Consider the following 26,528-nt stretch of genomic DNA (forward strand, 5'->3'; position numbering starts at 1 on the left):
GGTCTCAAGCGGTAAAATGTGAATAATCAGTTGGATTAAGGTCAGATGAGTGATTCGGTACCCCTTGTCTCCCATAAGACTGTCAGACTCACAGCGGACAGTTTAAAGACAGGACAGAACTGATCCAGTAGAACCAGTGATATTCCACACACATTTCTTTGGATCACAATTCAACTCAACCGCAGGCATTTTGTAGTTCACTTTTAATTCCAATGTGCTGGAGTACAGACACAAAAAATGACAAGTCCTCCTGCTATAATACTTTCTGACAGTGCAACACAAACACACTGAAATGCTCGAGCATGCAATGTGAAAAGACAAACATGCAGTCTCTGCACATTGTGAATCTGTCTTTTCAAAGTTTAGATCTGGGCGACCTGTCTCAAGGCTGAGACCTGGCCATCTAACAGCAGGAGGCAGTTCTAGGTGAGTAACAGCACCTCCTTTTCTCACCTCTAAAAGATTTAAGGAGACAAGATACAACGTTCACACACACACACACACACACACGCACTGCTGTTTCTGCCTGGAGACTGTTCAGATGTAAGGGGAGAGCTGAGGACACTAGCACTGGAATCTTTTATATTCTGTAACAGTAGCTTTCAGCAAAATGCGAAAATGAGGTGCACAGGACAGATGGAAGCATTTTTTTTTCTTTTTAAAAAAAGATAATGGCATTTTACCTGATCCCCATCTTTCCGTACCGGCACTGCATCCGCTGCTAGAGAGGCAAAAAGAGAAAGAGAAAGGCAGAGAGATGAATTTCAGATAATTTCATTATCAGGTGCTTCAGTAGCTACAGCTATCAAGCCATGCACAGGAAACACAGCTGCAAAAAATGAAAATATCACACTAGAATACAAAATTGCTTTGTCTCGAGCATATATAATAGGAGAAGGAAGGAGAACTAGGAAGATAGAGGAGTGAGGAACACTGACAGATAGAAGAGGGAGATAACAGTATGTCAGCCTGATGCAGCATTCAACATACTTGCTGAGGGAAAATGACAACGCTGTCCAGTATTTTCCTCTCACACACAAACACGCAGAGCTAAAATTAGATTAATTATCTACGCCAAGCTTTGGCACACAGAGGGCACAACCAGTGTGACTCATGAAGGCCAGAGATGAGTCTGAAATATTTGAGGGCGATGAAAGGGGAAGCCATTCTGCTAGTAATTATCATAAGTAATATGGAGTCGCATTAATAATTTAGTGGTAATGAAATAGAAAATGGTTGATATTTTCTTGTCAAACAAAAAAGAATATGAGGATTTTCCTGATAACTGGCTTCACCCTCTTTCTTTTATTGTGTAATGACCTTGAGATTGACCTTAACACTAACTTGAGATGTGAAAATGTTCTTCTCTTAACACTGCTCACTGACAGTATTCTAGTCTGATAATGAGACAAATTTAATGTTATAGTTATTTATATATTATTAAATATTTACCCTGACACTGTACTAATGCAGTTCTCTGTGTGGGAGAGGCTGTTTGTGTCCTAGTCAGTCAGCACAGAGTGACATATCCATCACATCATCAATTTCGACACAGAAATTGTTTGCAGAAGCAGTTGCCAAGAGCAGTAAATGTTTGTTGTTTTGATTAAATAACAGTTAATATAGAGTAAAGATGTGTGAATCCTTTAGCTCATTCCACCTGACAGAACAGCTTCAACTCAGAGATGTTGGTTGGTTTCCTGCAGGAACTTCCTGCTTCAGGTCCTTCCACAGAATTTCCATAGGATTAAGGTCAGAACTTTGACTCTGTTGTTCCAAAACGTAGAATGTCCTCTTCTTTAACTATTCTTTGGTAGAAAACTTTGCTTGCCCAACTCAAATTTTACATATGATCGCAAACTTTGCTGGTCCAGAGACAGCAAAACAGGAATAAATCATGATACCACACTAATGTTGCATGTACACCAGTATTTACAGGATGAAAACTAATCCTTTTGTCAGTTTATAGTTTATAGTTTGTGTTCTGTCAGTTAATGTGCACAAAACTACTAAGAAAAATATTCCTAAAACTTGCCACACCATTTATTTTTGAATATTCTTTTGTCAAATGTGGAGACTTCTCTGTCAGCCGGCTCTCAGTGAGTGAGCACTTTTATTATAGATGGTGTAGATGGATGGATAATTCTGCACAGTCTGGAGAAAATGACACAAGGATTAGTGTGATGTGTGTTAGCGGAGGAGAGATAATGAGTCTGCATCAGTGGTGGCTTAGACAATAAATGGGTTTGAATTTCAACTGTAAGGTCATCGGTTGGACTCTCAAACTAAGCTGAAGAAGTTAGAGGACGTGAAGTAGAAACGGTCTTTGAGAATATTTAGTTTATGTGTGTTTTAACAATGAATTTAAGCACAATCCTGTTTGTGTTTGCCTGAAAAAAACTGATGCTTGTAGAGACCCAGATGAGCCTTTACTCTTGATCAGAATATCAAAAGTGAGCAAGTTTACTAAAATAAGCAGGACAGAAGTTAAGAAATGGCTTACCATGCATTTAACCTTCACCTCTAGGCTGTTTGAAAACCTTTTGGCATTTATCCCAGGTGTTTTTCAATGGCAATGGGACCTGATTGAAATTCTCAATGACTATTCACCTCTTATCTGAAAAGCTTCTTCATTTCTAACACTGTGAAAGGACACAGAGCTTTTTTTTTACAGCTTACTCTCTCATTGAGAGAGTTCATTTCACAGCTGATGCATTGGTAGATAAGGGGGGTCAGAAACTTCAGAAACCAGTGAAGCCTCAAAGAAAGTTTCAAATTAAGTAAAAAAGGCACAAATAATCATAAGACAAGGGCAAGGAACAGCAAACATGTAAGAATTCCTAGATTCACAGTCACGGCTCAACAGAAGCACTAACTTGGACAAGAGAGCGTGATGCAGCTCCACGTGAAGTGGCTGAGGGTCTGAGAAAAACACTGGATCTGGAAAGTGTCAAAGCCATGAGATCAGCACCAGAACAGCTACAGCGGTAGACGTCATCACCCTCACCTTGAGTTAGAACTAAAACAGCCATTTAGACGGGAGGTGAAACATCAACACGTTCAAGAAAGTCCAGTTTCCACTGATTAAGCACCTTTGGGAAAATTATGACCTGGATCACTGAGAATCTCCACAGATGTCTCTGTGCTTTCTTAAACATTTTCTGCCAATAGATAAGAGAAATGACTTAATGTTATTGTCTTGCCTCTAGAACACAGGCTTTTATACTCAATAGTAATATTAGAACACCAGCCTGCACAGTCAGATGAGAAACTTTAAGTTTCAATCTTATAATACTCTTTTGTGACATCCTCCCACTCTGTCTGGTGAGTCGTCGCTGTTGCCTTTGCTATACTTCAGGAGCACTGGGAGCTGGTGTTGTTCACCTAGTCTTCCTGGACCCTGAAGGCTATAAAAATCTGCACATTAGCTTATTGTCTGTCTCGCTTCAAGTTGGCATCCACCCTGTATGTTTTCCCTCTTGGATGTGGCAGCAGTAGCCACCTACACACCACATACAGTATCTCACACATCAGTGCATTCAGAGCTACAATTAACAATATTTTTTATGTTTATTAGTTTATTATTAAATTGTTATTCTTTTTTAATTAACTTTTTAATTAAAAAGTGTAAACACAAGACCCCAATGTTAAAGTTGCTAATCAAAACTCACCAGAACATATAAAATTGAAGCAGTGCAGTCTTTCTCTTTGGATTCACCATCTCTTATCACAGCATTAAAATCAGTGGAAATGAAATCTCTGTCCAGCTAGCGCTAAAATTAGATTAATTATCCGCACCATGCCTTGGCACGGGGGTGCATGACCTGTATGAGTCAGTGAGGCCTGAGATGTTGAAGGATATTGGATTTAAGTGGTGATGAAAGGAGAGGCCTCCCCCTTGTTAACACAAATTATATCCTACAATTCTAATATCTCCTGGTAAGAAATAAGATAAGATGCCTCCTCACAGCTCCTGCTGAGTCCAAAACGCTATCAAGTGCCATGAAACTAGTTTGTCTTTTTCTACACATAACAGAGGTCAGAGTAAGAGTGCTTATGTAGGAAAATGTTGAATATCAATCACAGATTGTTTCAAGGCAGAATAATCTTGAGACTTCAACCCGCTCCTCAGTGGACCAGTTCATTGTTCAAAGCTTTAAAATCCCTCTTTAGCCCATAACCTCTTTTTCATCTCCTCTTTGATGAAAGGCTGATTGAAGTAGATTAAACAGCTAAAATCAATAAGGCAGCCTGGACTCACTTATCAGTCCACTTCATAGTAACAGCTGACATGTATTATATTCTCAATGTATGGCCCAACATCTACATCAGTGCCGTCCATATTGATTTGATGCTCTCTGCCACGTTCCACCCCCACTGTAGGGAGGCAATCGACAGGCTAAAAATAACTTGGCCGTTACACTCCCCTCACTGCAGACTTAAGTCATTCCGTCCATCCACTTTCTATACCCTCTTACGCGGTAAAGGATTGCAGGGATGCTACAGCCAATCCCATGTGACATTGAGCCAAGAGGCGGGGTACACTTTAGACACACTGCCAGTCTACTGCTGTACAAGGTTGACACATGGAGACACTCATATTCATACCTACAGACATTTTACAGTCACCAGTTAACATAACCTACTGTATATATTTTTTGGCTGCAGAAGGAACTTAAAGTACCTGAATGTACAGAGAGAACAAGCAAGCTCCATAGAGAGCTGGCTGATAAGTTTGAACCAAGCTACGGTGCTAACCACTGCCTCATTGTTCTGCCATGGACACCTTAGCTTCTATCCAAGACAATATCAGTGAAAATCTTCTGGGCAAAGACTGAAGGTTTACCTCATCTCTAAGGACAGGAAATGGCACTTCTGTACCAAAAGTGCTAGCAGCAATCAATTCTTGCAGGTTGGAAAAGACCCTCCTGTTGAACTAGATGCAATGCTTGATTTCAAAAGGCTATATATCCATTTAAAAGACAAAATACAGATACATTTATTTTATAAAATGCTACTTATGTCTAACTTATAATTAAAGGTAGAAAGTACCCTTGTATAATATATTAATGATGTTTAAAAACAGTTTGTTCTTTCATCTTTCATAGCATGATGACACATCCAAAGTTTCCAGCAGCTTTTACAGATGGCAGTGAGGAGGCATTGCTCTGATATTTATCATTTTCATTTCAGGCTTATTCCACCAGGCTGGTCCACTCAGTTCTGTTTTCTCAAAGGGAAGTCCTCCTGAGTAACACTACAGAGAATGTTTTGATATCAGAAAATGTTTCAGACATGATCAACTGTAAACAACAATTTTTGGCTTCAGTCCGCACCAAATGAAAGAGTGAGGTCTTTCCTATCATTGCCAGTTAGTGTCAGCATCAATATCAGACAAATCAATCATAAATCAGAGAATTAAATTCTCACAGGAACCAAAAACAGACTTGAATGCAATGCAGCTACAAGACAAACTGTTTTTAATTCTATTTCACTGACCTATAGATACTGTTAAATTGATTCTTCACCAAAGTGCTGAAGTTTATGTTGTTAAAAAATTGGGTAAAATAACTATTCCTGCTAAAGCACAGATTTCCATGTGCAGATTTTCTAAATAGGTCTCTGGAATACGACCTGTCATTTTCTTCCAACTGTTTTGGTACTTCATGTTGTGCATTCTGTTATGAAACAGACAAAATATAAGCACAAAGAGAGGAGCAGATGTTAATCTACATAATGCACTGTGTAGACAGGAACTTAAAAGACAGAATAACAGAGACAGCACTACCGTGTTGCAGAAACACAAGGTCATTACAATAGGAAAAGAAAACACATACTACTACTGAACTGAACTTAAAATTATAGACTATATAATGGTGTAAGAGCACCAGGCGGAGGAGGAGGTGGAATTTCTTTTCAAGCAGTTTGAAATTATTTTCAATAATGGAAACTAAATCAAATTCATGAAGCACTGGTGGTTCCTGAACACTGGCACATTTACTCACACAAACACACACAATGCAGATGTTTCATAACACATTTTTCAGACTTGACCCAGTACTTTGGGTGAAGGGCAGCCTTTGTATCAGATGAGTGACTGCAGCTGAGTTATTCAACTTTGTTAGACATCTTCTTCCTCTCTCTCTTTCTCTGTTAATGAAAGGCATGCAGTCTTAGTCATGACTCTACTCCCCGTGAGTACATTTGAGATGCGACTTAGGGGATCCTGGAGGCCATTTACTCCACACAACACACCCACACGCATGGAGGCACATACTAACTTGCACACAAATACACATGCACACACCAGAGACCCCTGGAGTTGATGGAGCTCCCAGCTGGAGCCACGGGGGAGGAAGTAGAGGCTGAGAGAGACACACAGAGGGAAGCTGAAGGGTCTCATAAAACCAGAGCTGGAAAAATATTGAAAAAGGAACAGAAGAACGAGACCAAGAGATTGATTGATGGACTCCCAAAACCACAGTGCAGAGAGTATTTCTAGGAGAGAACAGCAAAGGCTGCGAAAAGAAAAATATAGTGAAAAGAAAGAGAACAAGGGTAAACGTAGGTAGGACTGAAGCTGGATATAAAACACAATTCCGACATAATGATCTGTGTGAGGCATAAAATATTACATTTAAGATATTGAATAATCCCAAAATGTAGCCAATAAAATCTACAATTATAATCTTAAACATTGAAATTAATTTGGTAGAATGGTGATAAAATCAAGATCCCAAACCTCATTTCTCTGATGTTTGCATGTTTAACACTAAAAGGAAATGGAAACGAAACAGTAGTGCAAGAAGAATATTTTGATTATGATAAATCTATGAAATAATCCACCAAAATAATGCCCCAAAGAGGCTTTCTGTAAAATAACTACAGATCTTTGGACAAAAAAGAAAAAGTGTGAAAGCTAACAGCTTCAGAAATCGCTCTGTTGCTATTTGATTGACGTTTACCCACCGTTCCCAGCAGTACCTGGAGGAAATGCACTCTGCTAGATAGTCATTACTGTCACTCAGTGTCAGACAACCCAGTGACAATTTAGACTCTAACTCTGGATGACTTTTGTACATCATTAGGATTTCATCAGTAACCTATGATAGTCATATTCATGCTAATTAAGAGGTTTTCTGTCTATGAAACTCTCTTTTTGACATTTTTGTAGCTGATTCTATCGCGGTGTTCACTTCCAGACGTGGACAAACCTGTTGGTTTCCCTTCACATAAAAAAGAGAAGAGATTTTCTCTGTAATAACTTAAATTAGACTTTGTTTTTTGATTTAATAAAATTAGATTTTTTTAGAAATTGGACGAATGAAAATGGGATAGACAATATGTTGTGCCTGTTTAGAGTTTAGATCATGTGTTAAAGAGAGCCACCTCAGAATAGTTTGAAGTTTGTTAGTTTTGTAATTCATTGCTTGGGTTTTAGCTGTGGTTATTAACTTCAAACATATTTTACAACCGAGCCAGCTTTTTGGTACTGGGTAGTACGTTACATTCTTCAATACCTTGATGGTCTTGACATTTCATTGTGGCCTGCACAGATTCCTGGTACTCTGTGCCAGGACGCAGCAAAGCAGTCCCCTAAAATCTAAACCAGCCTCCTTTCTTTTTTTATTCTGTGAACATTGAACTGATTTGACAAATTGCAAAATGCTCCAGTTTTGTCTCATCTGTCCAAAAGACATCCTCCCAAAAGCATTGTGACTTGTCAATCTGCATTTTTGTGAATTCCATTCTAGCTTTTTTATTTTTCTCCTTTCAGCAGTGGAGTTCTCTATAGAGCCCACTTTGATCAGACTGTTGTAGTTTGAACTTAGATTTCAACTTCAATCTCCTTGGAAGTTGTCATCCAGTTATTTACATCTTATGTTTTCCAAGGGTTACCAATAAATCCGTCCACATCTGTTTAGAAATTGGCCCATGTGCATTCATGTATGCACATTAAACATACTAACTGGCAAATGGATGAACATGTCCGGTGTTCAGTCAAACTGGAAATGTAAAATATCAGTTGGATGCATGCGTGTAATAATGTGATTAGTTCTGCTAACACAACACTTATATAAAATATAAAATATGCTATTATTTCATGAATTGTACTTGATAATTAATCTGAATCAGAATTTGATTATGAATCAAACAGTGTTTTCTGAAGCCGCAGTGTTATGTTTACTTGTTAAGCTGTGAAACACACAGTTTAGAGCCGTTGAGGTTTGATACAGTATGTGTGAGGCTACTGACCTTTGAGGAAAAGGTCATTTCTGTTTTTGCACGTCCCAAAGTGTCTGGAGCAGTTGAACAAAAACAAAGGACCATCACATATTAAAGCCTTCTTACATGTCATTTGTGATCATGTTAAGAAACATATTATGATCCCAAACAGTTTACTGGTAATAATACTAGTATTAAATTCTATTCTAATTAAGAAAACACTGTTGGAGTTGGAGTTATAATTGTTCATTAATTTGCACAGTAATATAACACAATAATGAATCAAAGCAATAGAATCAGATTTTGTGAGAAGAAACAATTCAAATACAACATTTCATCTCAAAACAAACCACAGAAACACGTCAAAAAGTTAGTTTCTGAATGCAACTAAACTTCACTTCATAGACTACGTGAATGAAAACAGGCAGGTTCTGTTTCCACTGTGGTGTTTCCCAACAAACAAAACAGCTGCTTGCTTTTTATTTTCTTTGCTGTCCCTAGAAAACCTCTGCTGCATTTTGTACCTCAGGCTATTCTTCTGCAATCTGAAGATTACAAGACCATCATCAGTGTTCTGTATACACTGGTGCTGCTCCGTCTAATCTGTTTGGCAAGAAAGCAGAAGGTCTCAGGAAAATGAATCTGAGGCATCAAAGTATGACAGAGACGTGCTGCCTGCCAAATGTCCTGCAGTGTGTTAGCCAAGATTTGTTTTTAAACTAAAGTCGTCTGTTAGTTTTGGCAACATACTGAAGTTGTTATGTTTTTACTTTCCAACCCAGGTTTACTTTGTAAAGTGAGGTAGATTTTCAGGTTGATTTATTTATGCTGTCTCCAACCTACACCATAAAATAGATTCACATAGAAATACATTAATCAGGATTAAAATAAAGAGTAGCAGAGATGAACTGTATCTTATTCTACTCCATAATAATCTGCTATTGAGACCCATAAGATTTTGTCCACAGAAAAAATAGACTAATCATGAATCAGCATTAATACTGTATGTCTTTCTCATATGTGTTATTATTTCATTTTTCATTAATATCAACAAAAATGTTTGAAAGTAACAGAGCTTTCCAATGGTACACACAAATAGATGGTGCATGAATGCACACTAAACTATAGGTGCTAGTGCTAATAACCTACACGATGAAACTGAAAACCACACACTAAGCTTCTGTAATTTATTAATGCAAATGCCTTCAGAAAGACCATTAGTGGTTACATTATTGTTCATGTTAATAACTTTTAAAAATTTAATGTGCGGTTATCTGTGGAAACAGCGTAGAGGCACAAAGTCTGCAAACAGGACAATTAGGTGGATGGATGGGTGAACACAAAACTCAGAGTACCTCTACTAATGTAATGTACGTTTTGGTCCACAAAGACAGGTCATTCTCTTCTTACTGAGCATGAAATGAATACAACAGCTTTTCTTCACAGATTTTCTGCAAAGGATTAATGAACTAATTGATTTTGTTTTGTTTTTATTTTTTTAATTGGTCAGCGAGTGTATTTTGGAGAACTTCCTTATTTTAATTTAACATATATCAGACTGCAAGATACCAAGTACAGCTTTAACTTAGCATGTGATTTAAGAGAAGATAAAAGTTTAAGAAAATGTGTAACATTTAAAGTACTGCGTTGCTTTAACTGCCCCATAAGGACTCATAAAGCTGCATTACTGCACCACAGGGATGTAGATGGGAGAGGAAAAGGGAGAGAGAAGTGAAACAACCAGAACTGTAATGATGAGGGAAGGCGTGGGAGAGGGAGTTAAAGAGTTTATGGAAGAAATAGAAAGGTATTGCTCTGGAAAAATGAAAACAGAAAGAGAATAAGTGGGTGAAAGAGGCAGAATGAGGAAGCTTTAAGGTCAAAATCCCAGGAAGGATTAAATAGAAGAAGAGGAGAGTTGAAAGAAGAGAGAAGGCAGAGATGAGAAAAGGTAGGGGACTCTTAAAGGTGATCAGCCGGGCGGAAAAGAGGAAGCTGCCACAAACAAGCCATCATCCACAACATGCTACACACAGACACGCATCTGTACATGTATACTGACACACACACACACACACACAAGCAGTGAGTGTCTAAGGAAGGCTGGCATTGTGGGACGCTGCAACAATAGGTCCTGACAGCTCTCTCTGGCAGACCCTCGCCTGTCTGCTGCCATCGCTCTGGGCACTGGGTGTGTGTTTCTGTGTGTGTGTGAGGTGACACACGGGCTGTGACAGTGATCTGAAGTGAAGTGTGGAGTCTGACTCACCTCCGACGCTCTGAACCAACACCAAACACTGAGGGAGTCCTATTCACTATGGCTTGTCGGGGTAATACCTTTATCCAGCCATCCGTCCATTCCTCTGTTTGACTGCGCGTGTGCGCGTTGCATTTTATAAAAAGTCTTGGGTCACCCCAAATTCCCCCGAGTTACTGGAGGTTTCTGTTTGGTACTGGATGTCCTTTATAGTCCAAAGAACAACACTTTGTTCTTTCTCTCTCTCCCCTTCATCAATGTGCATGTCCAGTGCATGAAAGTGATGTTATAAGTTTTATTAAACATATCATACTTGGATAAAAAACTATATTAACCGCCTTGTGGTTCTAAACCTTTGCAAACCACTAAAGTTGCATGTCTGTCCAGACTCATATTCGGACTTCATCCTTGAGTCTGAATAGACAGTTGTGCCAGATGTGATGAAATTCCATCCAGGCGCCTGAGATACTGTGTTAACAATAACGCTACAGACCTTTGAGCACTAAAGTGTAACTGTCTGAATAGAATAGAATACTTACGTTAGCTGTACTTTTTTAAATTTTAGCTTATAAAACCTGATATTTTTATATTAACCATCAGTAGAATTATCACAACAGCCTGTAGTTTGTCTAGTGATGAGCAACATGCTGTGAAGAAGAAACACGTAGGTTCAACAATGGCAAAGTTATTTTCCATGATAGCTGCTACGCAAACGACACCTCAGACATTATTTTGCTACAGACTACAAACAAAAACATGAAATCTTGATATCATCATTTTCACTGCAGCTAGACTTCTGTTTTAGGACAGAAGAAAAAGATATTTCTGCTTTAAAAACAATGTAGAGTTGTAAAATCCTCTTTCACAGTGATCTGATCTGCAGTGTTCTGGTGCGTGTGCACCTTAAATCTTCCCAAAATGCAAATAAACCGTTTGTTTTTTCCATATTTTACCTTTACAGGGTGTTGTTGCCATATTTCCGTCCATATTAGAGAATATAGGATGTTGGTATATGAGTAAATACTGGATAGTAACAGCTCCCTTGAAGCTTTAACATCACACAAATGGCCAAGAACAAAGTGTACAGCTCTATTATGGCAGCTACACAGCTGCTTTGTTTTTCAGTTAGAGACTCATTCTAATAGTGTGTATTAATTCCAGGTCAGTTAAGGTCACGGCCATGATGAAGCTGTTAATATTCAGTATGAGATTCTCAGCTGAGTAACAAACACTTGAATTCATTTTCCATTTCAGCCAAAGCTCAGAGTTTACACTGATCACCGAGCAGTTTCTGGGGTTCCTTTAAAACAATGGCTCCTGAGTTAGGAGGGGTAGGAGGCACATATGCAGCGGTTTGAACAAGACAATGCTCCTATGCACAAAACCAGCTCCTCAAAAATGTTCTTCACATTTCCCAGAGTCGTCAGTAATGATCTTTAGAGATAAACCAGATCTGTAACCAGATTCAAATCTGGTGGAAGGACTCAAATTGATTACGCCATTCAACACAATGTGGTTTGGGCTGTCCACAGTTTTTTTTTAATTTTTTTATGATGATGATTTTTTAAGATCTGTCTCTCTGCCCTTCAGATTATCGATGCTCATGACCACCTGTCAATCACATTATTGACCAGCTGCCTCACTCTGTGTCTCTGTCACTCTTTGACTAGGTAGCAAGATCACACAATCCATCCAGAAGTGTGATGTGTGAGTGTGTGTTTGTCTAAACACACCACTTAGTACACAGAGAATCCATCAATCGGTCTGTCAGCAAAGAGAACACAGTCAATATTTAGGAGCTGGGGAGGGGCCAGGGCTTTCCTACGTAAGGTGATACCTCAAACACCTGATAGAGAGAGTAAATAGTTGACCTAGGTCTTACACAATATCTAAAATTGACAGAGAATATTACAGCTTAGAAAATATTATGAATGGTGCAAATTCCAGATTCTCAGTCTCTGAGTTATGACTATTTTAATGTATCGTGTTACCCTAAAGCTGCCAGTTTAGTAGAAGACCATCGGAATATGTCTGAACTGATTCTTTTGTGTCTTGCAACAATGCAGCAGCTAGTTAAAGGCTATAGGGCGTAACTGTATTCAATTAAATCTACCCTAATTGGTTGCAACTCATGGTTTTGCTTTGATTCATGTCTGTCCATACAACAATCTGGTATGAACATATGGACATTTTCAACACGTGCACTATAAAACAAGCATCCACAAATATGTGAGGTGTTTTTACAGCCTATACAATGAAATCTAGTGGTCAGCTCAAGGCTACTGTATGTGCCTCATACAGCATAGAGAATCAGGATTCAGACTCATTGTTGGTCTTTCCATGGAGTCAGTTGACATTTGGAGAACTATAGAACAAAACCCACTATCAAAAAGTCAGTGAATCCTGGGTCATTCACACGTGTGATATCTACAAAAAAATCTGTAGATGGAGACGGATTTTATTAAATCTCAATGTTTGGAAAAGAGAAAAGGTCAAATCTTAAATGTATAAATCTTGTGATGCTATTGATGCCAATTCTGCACTTTATTTTAAATGGGACCAGGCACCATGACTAAACTAGACTCTCTGTGCTATCACAGCCTGTTGTGAGCCAACAGATAAGCTTTAGTGCTTGTCTTGATAAACATTTTTATTAAAGGACTGCGTATGCTGGGACAGACTCCAACCCCCCTGTGACCTTGGTGAGAGTTAAGTGGGTTAAGGAAATGAATTAATTAAGAAATGTGTGAGGATGGTTTTAGCTGCTGAAGTCTGCAAAAGGGCCAAAAGTGAGCCCTCTTTAAAATGTGAGCAGCACAGCATTTTACTGTTTAGTGTCTGAATCTGAATATGTGTTATTTGCTCAGCATTGTTTAAGGAAGAAATTGAAACTGTAAAGAGCCTTTAGGGATCAAGCAGTTCAGAGCTCAGAGCAGAATTCAGCAGATCATTAGAGACTGAAAACATGACTTGTGTGCCATTTACTGACTTTAACTATAAGGAATTTACTTCTCAGTGTCCTATGGAAATAGGGAAATTGTCTGGTTGAGCTTTTAGCCACTTTCCAAGTTGCTTATAACATCTGAAATCCGTCTGGTATAGAAGTTTCTTTCATGTTGAGGACCTGGAGCAGGGATGTGTTCACAGACCCATTGTGATGCAAATTTAGAAGTGAAAACTGGAAATGAGATGCTCGGAAAAAGACGAGGCTGAAGGAGGCATCACCTTCTTTTTCCATTACTGACCTGAATTGATTTGGCTAAAAATAAAACCAGCAAGAGTCCGATCCTGTTGCATTCACAGATGACCGCATAGGCCAAGTGTCGCATCACATGTGACTTGCTTTATCCAACCTGTGTTTATTTGTGTGAAAATCGAGCCACTTTCTGCCAAACGGTGAGTCTGTCCTCTACTCTTAGTCAGTGGAGTCTCACTGTTGTGCTGTTTCCTGCCAACTGAAGCATAGAAGCCAAAGCACGTATTGCACTACACGCTCGCCGATCAGATTACATCTCTGATAGCACAAACATCTGTATAATGTATAGATTCTTTAGCATAGATGACAGAAAATCTGTACAAGGTGTGGAACAACAAAATGATAGTGTGCATATTTACGCTTCATTGGATCTTTTTGTCTAATGAACCATTCAGCAATATGAGCATGTAAAGTACAACTAACCTCATGAGCTGATTGAGCCATCCATGCTGTATAATGACCGTGCTGAAGCGAAATCTGTTAATTAAGTGCTTTATGGTTGAAACGTGAACAAAATATTCATGATTTTCCACTCTGAGGGGACTAAAGTCCTCAGATCTCTTTTACTTAAAAATGTGAAAATATCGAATCATCTAAATAAATCACTTATTTATCAACTAACAGTAACTCATTCAGCTCCTTATATTTATCTAATCATTAGGATAGAAAGGCGTCTTCCCCCTCTTCTTCACAAACTTTATATAACTTGTAAGGACGGAAGTACAAACAGCCGAACTACTGACTGTACAGACGTTAGCTGTTAGCCAGCTGGCAACGTGCACACTGATCGAGTTTGTGCGAGTGTTACTGTGTGTGTTGAGTCTTGCCAGGGTTGGCAAGTCTGACACTTCTGGGCACTGTCACGCACTCCTGCCAAAAAGGAGGAAGACATAAAGACACTCATTTTTGGATTAAATAATATCTTCGTATTACAGGTCCAACATTATTCATAAACATTACAGAGAACTGAAAGAGGTGCTTTCAGTTTTTTCTATATTTTAGTGACTGTTACAGATTCATTCCAGTTCTTTCAACTTGAGCTTTAGACGTATTGATTTGTTTTTGCTGTAAGTAAATTAAGCTTTGCAAGGTGGTCGTGCAACAAGTAAACTGTAAAGAAAAAACTGTGAGCTGCAAAAATCTACTCAATCTCATTAGAAAACGACATCTCTTCTACTGCTAAATGCAAAACTGTGTTAACCAGCTAGTAGCTACAGTAACGTTATGGTTAATGTTGCAGTAAGAGTGAACTGAAACAGTAGAATTACAGAGTATAAAACCAAAACAGTGAGTTGTGAGACACTGAAATGTCATGCAAATGATGCAGTTGTTATTTCAACCAGTTATTGTGAAATTAGTAGGTTCGAGCAGATTAAATAGAAATCAATTATTAATTTTAATGCAGTTCAAATGCTAAACTATTATTAGTGAACATATTACATAACAGATTCTTATAAATGTGTCTACATATAAATAAACTATGAACAGTAGTACCAAAGAACAGAAACCTCCATTTGACTTAATGCCCTAGATGACAGAGATTCACTGTATCCTGACTGTGAAACATTAAATGAAAGCAACACCTGCTATTAGACCCTCAGCGAGTGCAACCCTTCCCACTGTGCTTCACTGTACGACCTTGTATTTTTTTACAGTGTGTTTTATTAGATGATGTGTTTTTAAAAAGACAAAACAATGTTTTTGTGTTGAATGAAACCCTGTCTTTATGTGATCATGACCAATATCTGATATCCTGTTTTGCAGTGTGGAACTGCAGGTGCGCTTCACAACGTCAATACAATTGCTGTAGACAAGAGAGCAGCAGCAGTGATGCAGACATGCAGCCTCAAACAACCTCCATGCTTCTGTGCCTATCGTCAGCATGGTCAGATTTGGATGGAGATCTGCTGGAGTGAAACTGTCCCTGATGATTGCAGATGCTAGATGGAATCAAAGGTGGGTGGACAAAAAGAAGAATCTCCTCCAGGATGTTTATTTTTATCTGGTGGGAGAGAGGGGAAGCCAATCAGTCTGCTTTTGCTTTACTTTCAATGGAAATAGCACCAAGAACAGCATCACCGCCTTCTGCAGAGCATCTCTGTGTCTGAATACTGACTTTCGCAGCTAAAATATATTACAAGACGAAGCGTCAGCCATCACCAGAATATGACTGACACAAGAACCGGAAATTATACCCATCAGCATCTCGTGTCGACCCCTGTGGGTGGAGTTTGATCTGTTGTCATGGAGATGGTTCAGCTGCATCACAAGATGCTGTTAAAAGCTAAATAAAAGGTTAGCAAGCAGACCTTGAGTGAGGTCGTACTGCATACGCTAGGCTGTTTTTCATATATCTGTTAATTCGACTTTGATCTTTCATTGGGTATTACTGATTTTAGAAAGGCACAAACATTCGTATATAGATAAAGTTTCATGATTCACACCTCACATGAGGACAAAAACTACGCCATGAAGGTCTTCTCTGTAGACCTGCACAGCAACATTTGGTGGTGACTAATAAATCAAGACGATGATTAAAATTCATGTCTAAGGCATTCCCAGGAGCATAGTGGCCTCAATGAATGTGAAATTGAGGAGGTTTGCCAAACTGAGTAACCCAGCAAGAAGGATTTTGGTCAGGAAGGTGACCAAGAACCCAAAGGTCAATCTAACAGAGTTCTCTGCAGAGGTGGGAGAACCTCTCAGAAGAACAACCGTCTCAGTAACACTCCATCAATCAGGCTTTTATGGTGGTGTGGTTAGATGGCAGCCACAGCCAGTTGGGCAGCTGCTTTTGGATAAAATCTGCTGCCAAATGACTAAATGTTTGCAGTTTTTTATGGGACTCTCTGGTCTAATGGCTTAAAATTAAACTCTTTGGGCAGAACACCAAGCACTTTGTCTACTGAACAGCAAGTACTGCTCATCACCTGCTGATTTCATCCTGGTCATGACGCATGGTGGTGGCAGCAGCATGCAGTAGAGGCAGGGAGACTGAGAGAACTGTTTGTCTTAGTATACAGCAAAGACAATGCTGTGGCTTCAGGAGAAGTCAAAACCCAGATTTAAAGTCCATAGAACATCTGCACAGCACAGTCTGGATTTTGAAGGTGAAGCGGTTTTTATATCTGCTGTGATTGTTTCATGCGTAGGATATGAAAAGCCTACAGTGAAGACCTGCAGGCTTTCAGCACATCAAACACACAGATGTGATTGCTGCCAGTTGCTGTTTTGAACAAGTGCTTGTCAACCACAGACGTCATCGCCTGGAGTGGGAAGCGTGGAGATGTTGGCCTGACTGTCCTGCTGTCTGAGTGATGACCGCTAAACATGAGCTCTATTGTTACTGGAGGATAATTGGCTGCAGCGGCAGGTGGTGATGCTTTGGTTAAAACTGCTCTCCGCAGGAAGCGCACCGCAGAGGGAAACAATACAGCAGTGAAAGACCAAACCACGATGATACTGCAGAATCACTGAGGGAGTGGAAGGAGTATAAGATGATACACAGTAACTGAAATGTATTGTATTATTTACCACAGATCACCAGAGTTGCACAAAGTCCAGGGTGAAAAAAAAACAGAGAACGAGAGCTATCGACCCATATTTACTTGAACATTTTCCCTCCCTCATTTTCTCATTGACCTCCCTCTTTTACCCCGGATCTATTTTTAGCAGCAGCCACTCTCTCTCAGACCTAATATAAGAATAGATGTTCCTCGCAGCAGGAAATATTCTGCAAGCATTAAGTTGGAAGGATAGGGGGTCGTCCTACCAGCCTGACCGATTTAACGAGCTCTGTCACACGGTACATCACAGTTTTCAAAGACAGTTTGTCTCTTGATCCCTGCAACACTTTGGTTCAACCCTTCAGTCTGATTTTTAGGGGCACGTTGGTGCTTTTAGTCTAAGAGGCTCTAAAACACTTTTCTCTTTAGTTTCATTAACTGAAGATGACGGCACCTTTTGCATTTTGTCTCCCAGGGAGCTCTTTCTCTTTCTGCCTCATTATAGATCTATTATGATTGTTTTTGTGTGATTTGTTTGTCTCATTATTATTTTCACATAATGCCAGTATTTTCTCCTTCATCCTGGTTCTGCTCGCTTGTTTTTGGATATAAGCCACTATTCTTGCACATAATGAGCAGAATCACTCACAAAACTCACAGTAAAGCCTTCTTGGCTTTTATCAAGTATCCGATCTGAAGCTCTGTGTCAATTTGAGTGTGGAGAAAAAACCTTTGTGCGACATTTTGCTCCGTGGCGTCGACAATATATATTTGCTGTAATCCACAGTATGAATAGCTGATGATTGATGATTACATGCAAACACTGGTCTAATTATTACCCTCTTATTTTAACTCTGAAGGTTCACTCTGACCCAGGTCCATTGGAGCAGATATGTTTATTATTATTTTTATTATTGTGGCTCCATATTTCCAGCCGCTGGTTGTCATAGCGATGCCTTAGTAAACCGGCGGGAACTGCGGTGAAACATACAGTGACAATGGAGGAACGCCATTCTTGTTTTTCAATATGTGACTTTTTGTCACAGCAGGGACACAAACTTTGTTCTGATGAGGCGACTTTGGCTGTGGTAGTAATACTTCCTACGTCATCTTGTATCGCCTCAGATTACTTGGTACCAAAAACGTACCAGGTACCTCGTGCCGAACATTTGCCCAATAAAAAAGTCAAGTCGATACCATGCAGTGAAATTAAACACTCTCATTCCACTACAATTACAGCACACATATATTTGCCAGGCAGTTTTGCTTCAAACCACTTAGATATTAGCCAAAGTTCAACAGGTACAAATTCTTAAATCTTCTGTGTATATTTTTAAAATTAGACAAGTAAAAGCTCGCAAGGAATTGTTTTTATCATGTGTTGGAAGACGACAGTTACTACTACATCTCTAAGGAAGTTTAGTAGATGAATGAATATTGTGGGCATGTGTAAAAAGGAGGTACATTTTCTACATGATGCTTCCCATAAAGCTGAAGCTACTCTCAGAGAAAGACACGTTATGAACTAGGCTGCAGTTAGCTCCACCTGAATGTTTATATATAATGACAGGAAATCATCCAGATGATAAGTCCTAAGAAGGGACACTGTTTTAGTCTTTTAGCAGTTAGCTTGAACTGGTACAAAAGATTGGACATTTTTGCATGTGTGTGTGCTGGAGTAAGTCTTTCGTTTGTTTTCCTCCAGTTCTTCAACACACTCATCCCAACAATGCTGCCACTGTGTCCCTGATCAAGGTCACTTACATTTCCTCATTAACAGCTGGTTAATGTTTTTATTCACCATGCTAAGTCCTTAGTGATGTAGTTTTCAAACCATGCATTACCCAAAGATCAACTGTAACAGATATGGTGAATTGTGATGTCTTCTACCCTTGATTTGTTGTTTTTATAGGTGACACTCGACTTTATGTCCTCACTGAAGGTGGCTGCTATTTTCTTAAGTGAACTGGAAATGCATGTCCAGTAATTCCTGCACATGAAGAATGCCATGAGTATTGGCAATGTCATTTACTACTGCAGAAGCAAACCAAATAATCCTGCACTGTCAATTTATTGCCACACGCTCATTCGACCTTTAGCTCACGTTTCCAAAAATGAGAATATCAACCGGAGTGAGATAACGTGCCGGGCACATAGCTAGCGTAATATGCTTTGATCTATTTCTGACACAGCAAATAACGGAGAGAGAAGGAGGGAGAGACAGCCAGAGCAGATAAGATGGGAGCAGAAAGCTAAACACAAAGGGGAACACACCCACTTATGAAATCCAAAAATGGGGCTTTTTTTGCCTCTTGACACCACAAGCTCTCAAAAAACGCCTCCACAGTCTCGTCTTCCTTATCGCTCCTCACCATCCACCACCTCTGTCCCTCCCCCACAGTCCCTCAACGTCCATCTGCCAAGTTCAATGACATTCAAAGGTCAAATTTTCCCTCCCTTTATTTATTTAAATCTCCACCAGCTTCCATAAAAGAGCTGATGAGGCTTTGATGAGGTGTTTGAAAGACAGAGGTCTTCAGTGATCGTCCACTCGTTTCCTAATGTGCGTGTCTGCACACACACATTATGTGAAGGCAGGACACACCGGCTGCATGCTTCAATTAACAAACATACACAGAGGAGTGACCACGCTTTCCTGGAACAGACAGCAGAGCAGTTTGAGGTGTATCTCTTGGGTTTAGTGTCTGTGGTGGAGAGGCGTCTGTAGAAAATGTAAAGCTGTTGTGTTCGTATCTTTGTGAGAATCAGTCTTAGACCTTGAGAGGACATTTTGTTCTGATGTTTGTTTCTCCAAAGAAAACCTGGTGTTAGGATGAATTAAAGGTTTAAACAGAGATTTGAATTGTGCTCTTTTTTAAATTCAAACTCTGATGATTCTGCAGGTAGTGGTGTAATTTTCTAATTTTCAGCAGAGTGTAAAACGGTTTTGAGTCATATTTGTGGAAACAGTATGGATGTTTCCAATGTGACGGTGACTGACTCCGGCGAATAGCTGCATACAATCTGCAAATGTCATTTTATTTACCCCATAGCTGTTTTTACATATGAACTCCGGACAGTGTCTACAGAATCAACATTGTTCGGCAACAGTTGCTACGACTCAACTTCCAGATAACAGTGTTGCTGCACTAAACCTAAAATCAAGGCTGGTCATGACTTCTATAAAGTGAATTATCATTTTAAGATCTGTCCCTTTACAACATTCAAAGCTGTAGATAACGTTTGTTTGCACACTCAGAGCTCTGTTTGTCGTCCTGTGGAGTGCTTTTGTCCAACTTCTCTCTAATTCATACACGCTGAAGGCAACAAGCCGCCAGCCTTAGCACCAGAAGAACGAGATTCAGTGTCTCACTCAGGGACACTTGGTTGTAAGAATAAGAGTGAACCCGGATCAAATCACAGGTGCCTAAGATTAATGCACTATATTCAGCCACCGCACATTAGAAAATACTAAGAATTACAGAAACCTGTGCAGTAAGTAATGAACAGAGCAGGTCCACGATGGGACCTGCTCCTGGTGGCCTGGACCACATTACTGGATTCAATTCCCTCTTCATTCGCCCTTGTTTCAGTCACCTGAAGGCGAAACGTCAGTAACAAACTGTCTGTGGTTGTCAAACAGTGTTGACCCTGAAACTGGTTCAGTGTTTTTAGTGATGTAACTGTCTCTCCACCACTTACTGCACCATAATAATTCATCTTTGCAGTGAATCAGTGTAGTTTCAGTTCTGATTTGATGGTTAGAGGGCAGGTTTGGTGCACTCGGACCTCACAGGTGTAGTGTAGAATGGCCGTGGAGCCTCCAGCACCACTGACTGTGCAGAACTGACCCACATGTGCAGCCTGTTCACACTCACACCTGTGTTTACCGGCCCGGTTGTGACTCATCCTGCACGAGTCATGCTTCGAGCTTTCTGTTCAGAAGTCCGTGCGCGTACAGCGTGCGTGTGCCACCCGGTGTGCTTTGCTTGCGTCTTCAATTTATTACGTCGCTGCATGACGCACGGTAGAGAGAGAGAAGAGGAGGGGAAGGAAGGGGAGGGGGGTTTCTCAGACACCCAGCATGCAATGACCTTAGTTTTATGGCAAGACGGAGGTCTCTCTCTCTCTCTCTCACACACACACACACACACACACTCATCCATGTGGAGACGAAAACGTCAGCCCGCATCTTCTTCCAGCCTCATCCCTCCTGCTGCCTGTCTGTCCCGCCTTTCCCCTCCAACACACCCATCCACTCACTAAACCCACTCGGAGATGCTGTAGTAACCCCTGTAGTAAACTGTGCACACGCAACCTCCTCCGACATGGACTCGTTGTGTGATCGATGAGAGCAGAAACGCGCCGGTGAAGCGCTGCAGCTCCCTGCAGGATGGATTTAAAGTGTTCACCGGAGCCTCATCTGCTGTCTTATCATCTCATCTCTCCTCTTGTGCCCTTCTTTACATCTCTGCACTGCAAAATGCCCCAAACGCTTCCCTGTGTCTTTTCATTCTCTCCATTCATCCATCCATCCTCCACATGGCACAAATATAAAGCGCTGTGTTCTTACTGATCGTCCGGGATCCGATGCAGCCCATGTTGTCTTACAGAGGCTCGAACAGCTCGGGGAAAATAAAATCCATCCGTTCAGCGGGCATTTCTCCTTCTCTCTGCGTTTTCCCCTCTCCTCCTCTTCTTCTCCTCCTCTTTTTCCTCTGTCTCTTCTTCACTGTCCTCCTCTCCTCCGTCTGTGAGAAACAGAGAGGGTGTGTGTGTGCGTGTCATCCGCGTCGCTTCCTCTCTCTCTCTCTCTCTCTCTCTCTCTCTCTCTGGTACCATCGGACCACACACTTCTCTTTCCTCCAGTCATGGTCGATGTCTCTCCACCTTTCTGGCTCCATGGTCGCGCACATTCTGGCAGGTACGAGTGAAGCTGCTACAGGTAGATGTTTTCAGTTTACACTGAACTAACTGTTTAATATAATAAATCCCCTCTGAACTGGTTGTTGACATTTTTTAGCTGTGCACATTGTCTCCTCTGCAGACTTCTTCAACCACACAACACCTAGCTCTTTGTGGATCCGAGTCTTTCAGGAACCATAATAGTGTATTATTGTAGTTTTTCTGTGTAGAAGAATCAACAAGACAAATAAAACCCCACAGCTGCACAGCACCACCCTCAATTTAAGTCGACACCACCCTTAAACAGCAACTAAACTCTTACACCCTTCACAAGGTGAGCGTTTACTGCAGGACTTTAGACATTAGACCACATTAGTTTTATCTGGGGGTATTTAATAAACTGGTAAAGCACAGATATCATAGTTTACAGTGAACGCAGCTCAGAAAGAAAGGAAATGGACAAAGATAACTTCATACAATGTGAACACAGGGAGTTTGTTATATTACTGCATCAAGCTGCAGGCTGTGTGTTGGTCCCCGAGCACGGTAATGTGGTGTTAGCTACCTACAGCATCGGTGTGGATGTCGAGTTGAATCGTCCTCCATCGGTGCCAATAATAAAAAAAGTGATGGGTAAGGTTTGGTAATTAACCAGTGACCAGTCTGGAGTAATCCGCCTCTTCCCCACATCACATTTTTTATAATCCGGTTTTCATCTGCTCTTTGGTTCACCAGGAACTGTCTGAACAAGACTATTATGTTTTCATACTCTACACGGATCAGTTACAGTATTAAAGTCAGGATGAGCACCCTGACTGACTGCAGCTACACTCTGGGTGTTCTGACCTGTCAGTAAACCAGCATTAACATTTGTGTTGTATTGAGACCAGACGAGATCCTTTTCTCTCCTCACATGCATCATTGATTCCTGGGTGTCCATGACCCTGTTCCTGGTTCCCTTGTTGTCCTTCCTTAGACCAGTTTTGGTAGGGACTGACCTTTTTTAGATGCTCGGTAGTACAGTGTGACCCTCGTCAAAGTCACTCAGATCCCTGCTTACCAAACTATTAACTAGGCTAATTCAACACGTCGTCTACTCTCTGTTCCTGTACCTCTCCTCGTGGAGAACAGTCTGACATAAAATAATTTGAAAAAGCAAAGAATGACCCAAATACCTCTGTAGGTTTGATGAGCCGTGCACTTCAGACAGTCAGGTTTCTGTAGGTGGCTCCGAAACGTTTGTATCTGTTTCTTCTGAAACCATCACTGCATCATAGTCCATCCGTCAGGTTCCATCCACATGCTCCAAACCCTGAAATAGACACAGACAAACCCACAAACACAGAGATGAATGAACGCTGGAACGCCTTTATCCAGGCTGCACACAAGTGAACGTGCAGACAGTTGTGTTTCAAAACATTTTGTAGGCGTCCGCAGGTCTCTGCAGTCCAACTCTCTGTTTCTAAGTCTCTCTCATCACTCGTAAAGTTGATGAGTTAGATGTTTTCTCATGTGAAATGTAAATCCACTCCCTGCACATGCAAAGTAACTGCTCAGCTCCGACGGCGACATGCTTACTCATCATTAGTCCCAGACGCTGCCCTCACATGAACTAACTAATGTATAATTTCTATATTCAACGTCTTTGGAGAATGTGGAAGCTTTGTTCCGCTTGAGTAAAATGGAGCAAGTGTTGATACCAGTAATATCTGATGCATGTAATATGCATCGCACATGAGCCAGTCTGCAGCTGGGCTTCACTGTCTCTCTCTCTCTTCTCTCATCAGTCTCTGTCGAACAATACCGTACAGCTGTTCTCCTCCTCCAAACATCTTTGCCCTCGCTTCCTCTCAGCCTCCCCAGCTGCCTCCCTCCGACTCATTCTAACACAATATGAATATGAAACCACACAGTGATTCAGCTAAGAAGTGCGGCCGAGGAAGAATGGGGCGCTCTCAACTCTATTAACTCAATCTGCATCTCACACGGAGAACAGAAGTACAGCCCTGAACTCCACTCTGAACCTCACGTTACGTAAAGATGACTGAGCAGCACACTGATGACTTGCAGTTTTGCAGCATTTTTAACTCAAAACATTTACTCTGACAGAATCATCTTATCCGAGCATTTAATAGAAAATGATTGGATGAAAATGACCAACATTAAACCATAATTCCAGATTATCACCAGTTTGGCATTGCTACTGTTATTTTATTTTTATTTCACTAAGACAACACTGTGACAGTCCAGTGGAGCTTCTTCTTCTTATTTTCATATTTTTTCTAAATTATTTTAACTATATTTTCAATAGAAATCTTGTTGTAAAAAATGCATCAGGATGTGTTATGCATCAAAACTGCCTTGTTGCCGTGACCACGCTCCATCTTGACCTTTAAACATGGCCGCCCCATCAGACCAGGCTGTATAATTTTCGTAAACACCAGTACACGGTGCCAAAATGTGTCCAACATGATGTGAGAGGTGTGACCGATTTATAGTCCTAATGCAATCTGGACGCCAACAAATGGGGCCAAAAAACATAATGACTTAGGGCTAGTTAAATAACTGGTCAGAGCACAGGTCAGATTATGAGACGAGGTACAGGGCAGCAGGTAAATAGCAGCTTTTCCCGTGTACCTGTGTGCCTCAGCAGGAACCTGAAATCACATTTAGCTCCATGGCAGCAATTGTTTTGTTTTTATGAGTAGATGTTTTATTCTTCAAACGGTGGGTAATCTTATTTTGGAAAATCGTTTTTTCAGCTCCTGTCTTTATTTGTTGCTGGCAGTCAAATAAACATTCAGCAGGAACATCTGAGAGTTGTTTGGTGGGTTCTCTGCCTGGTGACGTCTCAGTTTTTTTGTTGCCGACTCACCCTGATGGCTGAGATGTTGACAGTGGAGCACAGTAATGAATGCCAACATCTCTGCTGCTGTGTGGAGTCCTTCTAAATGGAGCACTATTAAAAGAAACGCACCATTAGACAAGATTATTCTAATTAATAGTAGATTTTTATATAAAGGCACATAAAATAGCTCATTTAGTAGTGAAAATTAAAAAATAATGTGTTGCTGGCTGCATAATTAATCTTCACTTAAAGCTTTTAAAGCAGGAACCTTATCTGGTAACAGTCAAAGATTTTGATTTATATTTTATATTTTATATTTTATATCTAAATTTATATTGTGGTATTGATTTGGATGTTTGTGTAAAAAATACCATGAAGATTTTTACATTGCAGGTAAAACATGTCACATGATGAGTGAACACTTTAAATTCAAATTCACGGACAGAAATCACCATGACAACATGTCCGTGGTCCTGCATACATGCAGTGTGGTGCAGAGAACGTGAACCCCAGCAGGTTGCCTCTGCAAAAACATTTGCAAATGCAGCAGGAAAAATGTTGACTCAGATTTACTAATTTAAAGTTGTCTTCAAGGGAGACGTGAGAGCAAGTGGGCGCTTTTTGGTGAAGAAGGAAGAAACTGAGGGAACAGGAGGGAGGTAAAACCTGAGCAAGCGTGGATGCTTTTCCAATAAAACTTGCCCGAGAGAGCGAAGAGATGGAGGGAGGTGGAGGAGAGTAATGTCTATGAGTCATGCTGAAAGATGAGGACAAAGAATTCAAGCAGAGAAAATTTATGGGGAGTATGAGCTACTGTAGGAATGAAAAACTTGAGATGGCAAAGAAGGAGGGATGAGGAGGAGAGAGGTTTATTAGTATTCTGGCTGAGAGAGGAGATGGAAAGACAAGAAAGAGAAAACGATCTGGAGGAGAAGGGATGTAGGGAAGCTGCAGTGAGAGGAGGAGAAACAGGGTGAGGTACGTCAGAAAGATGGTTAGGGGGTGAGGAAAAGGAGAGATGTTATAAGATGTTAAAAGACACAAACACGTCGCTTACTATTTATAGCTGTGACTGTGTGTTTGTGCATGTTGCTGTTTGTGTGCACGGATGCATAATTGTACAGCTGGTTGGTCGTCTGTTTGTGAGGAGACGAGTGAGGACAAAAGAAAACGATGAAAGGCCCTTCAGAGGACGAGACACTGAAATCAGAACTGAATCTTTCTGTTGAAGCTGTGTGCATTTCTTTTTGTCTTCACGTTGCACGCCAGTGAGGAAATGAGGAAAATTACTCATCGGTTAGCTTTATGAGGCTGAGGTAGTTCTGGTGATATATAGTCTGTGTCTCAGTCCCCGCTCTGTCCCGTCTGTGTCTCAGCTCCAGACCTACTGTCCTGTACTAAAGAGTAAATAAAAACACTTTTATTAATGTCCCACAGCTTTAGATTTGGAACACTTCCTGGGCACTATTTTCTGTGGCGGATTAATCCACATTTATTGCAAGTGCCTACCTAACAACGTACTCCACTACA

At 40.5% G+C, this 26,528-nt stretch overlaps 1 protein-coding gene across 5 annotated transcripts in view; it reads right to left on the reverse strand.

The window, feature by feature from the left end:
- Nucleotides 1–21,983, reverse strand: part of LOC113154022 — a 40,816-nt gene extending 18,833 nt beyond the window's left edge. For all 5 annotated transcript variants that reach the window (XM_026348003.1, XM_026348008.1, XM_026348007.1 and 2 more), the window contains exons 1-2: nucleotides 21,819–21,983; nucleotides 684–721 (exon numbers count right to left, since the gene is read on the reverse strand). In XM_026348003.1, the coding sequence (XP_026203788.1) occupies nucleotides 684–721; nucleotides 21,819–21,846 (66 nt within the window). In that variant the 5' untranslated portion in view covers nucleotides 21,847–21,983. The remainder of the gene's footprint in view (nucleotides 1–683; nucleotides 722–21,818) is intronic.
- Between the last annotated feature and the right edge of the window lie 4,545 nt (nucleotides 21,984–26,528).

Source organism: Anabas testudineus, chromosome 11 (assembly GCF_900324465.2).
Source record: "Anabas testudineus chromosome 11, fAnaTes1.2, whole genome shotgun sequence".
NCBI lineage: Eukaryota > Metazoa > Chordata > Actinopteri > Anabantiformes > Anabantidae > Anabas > Anabas testudineus.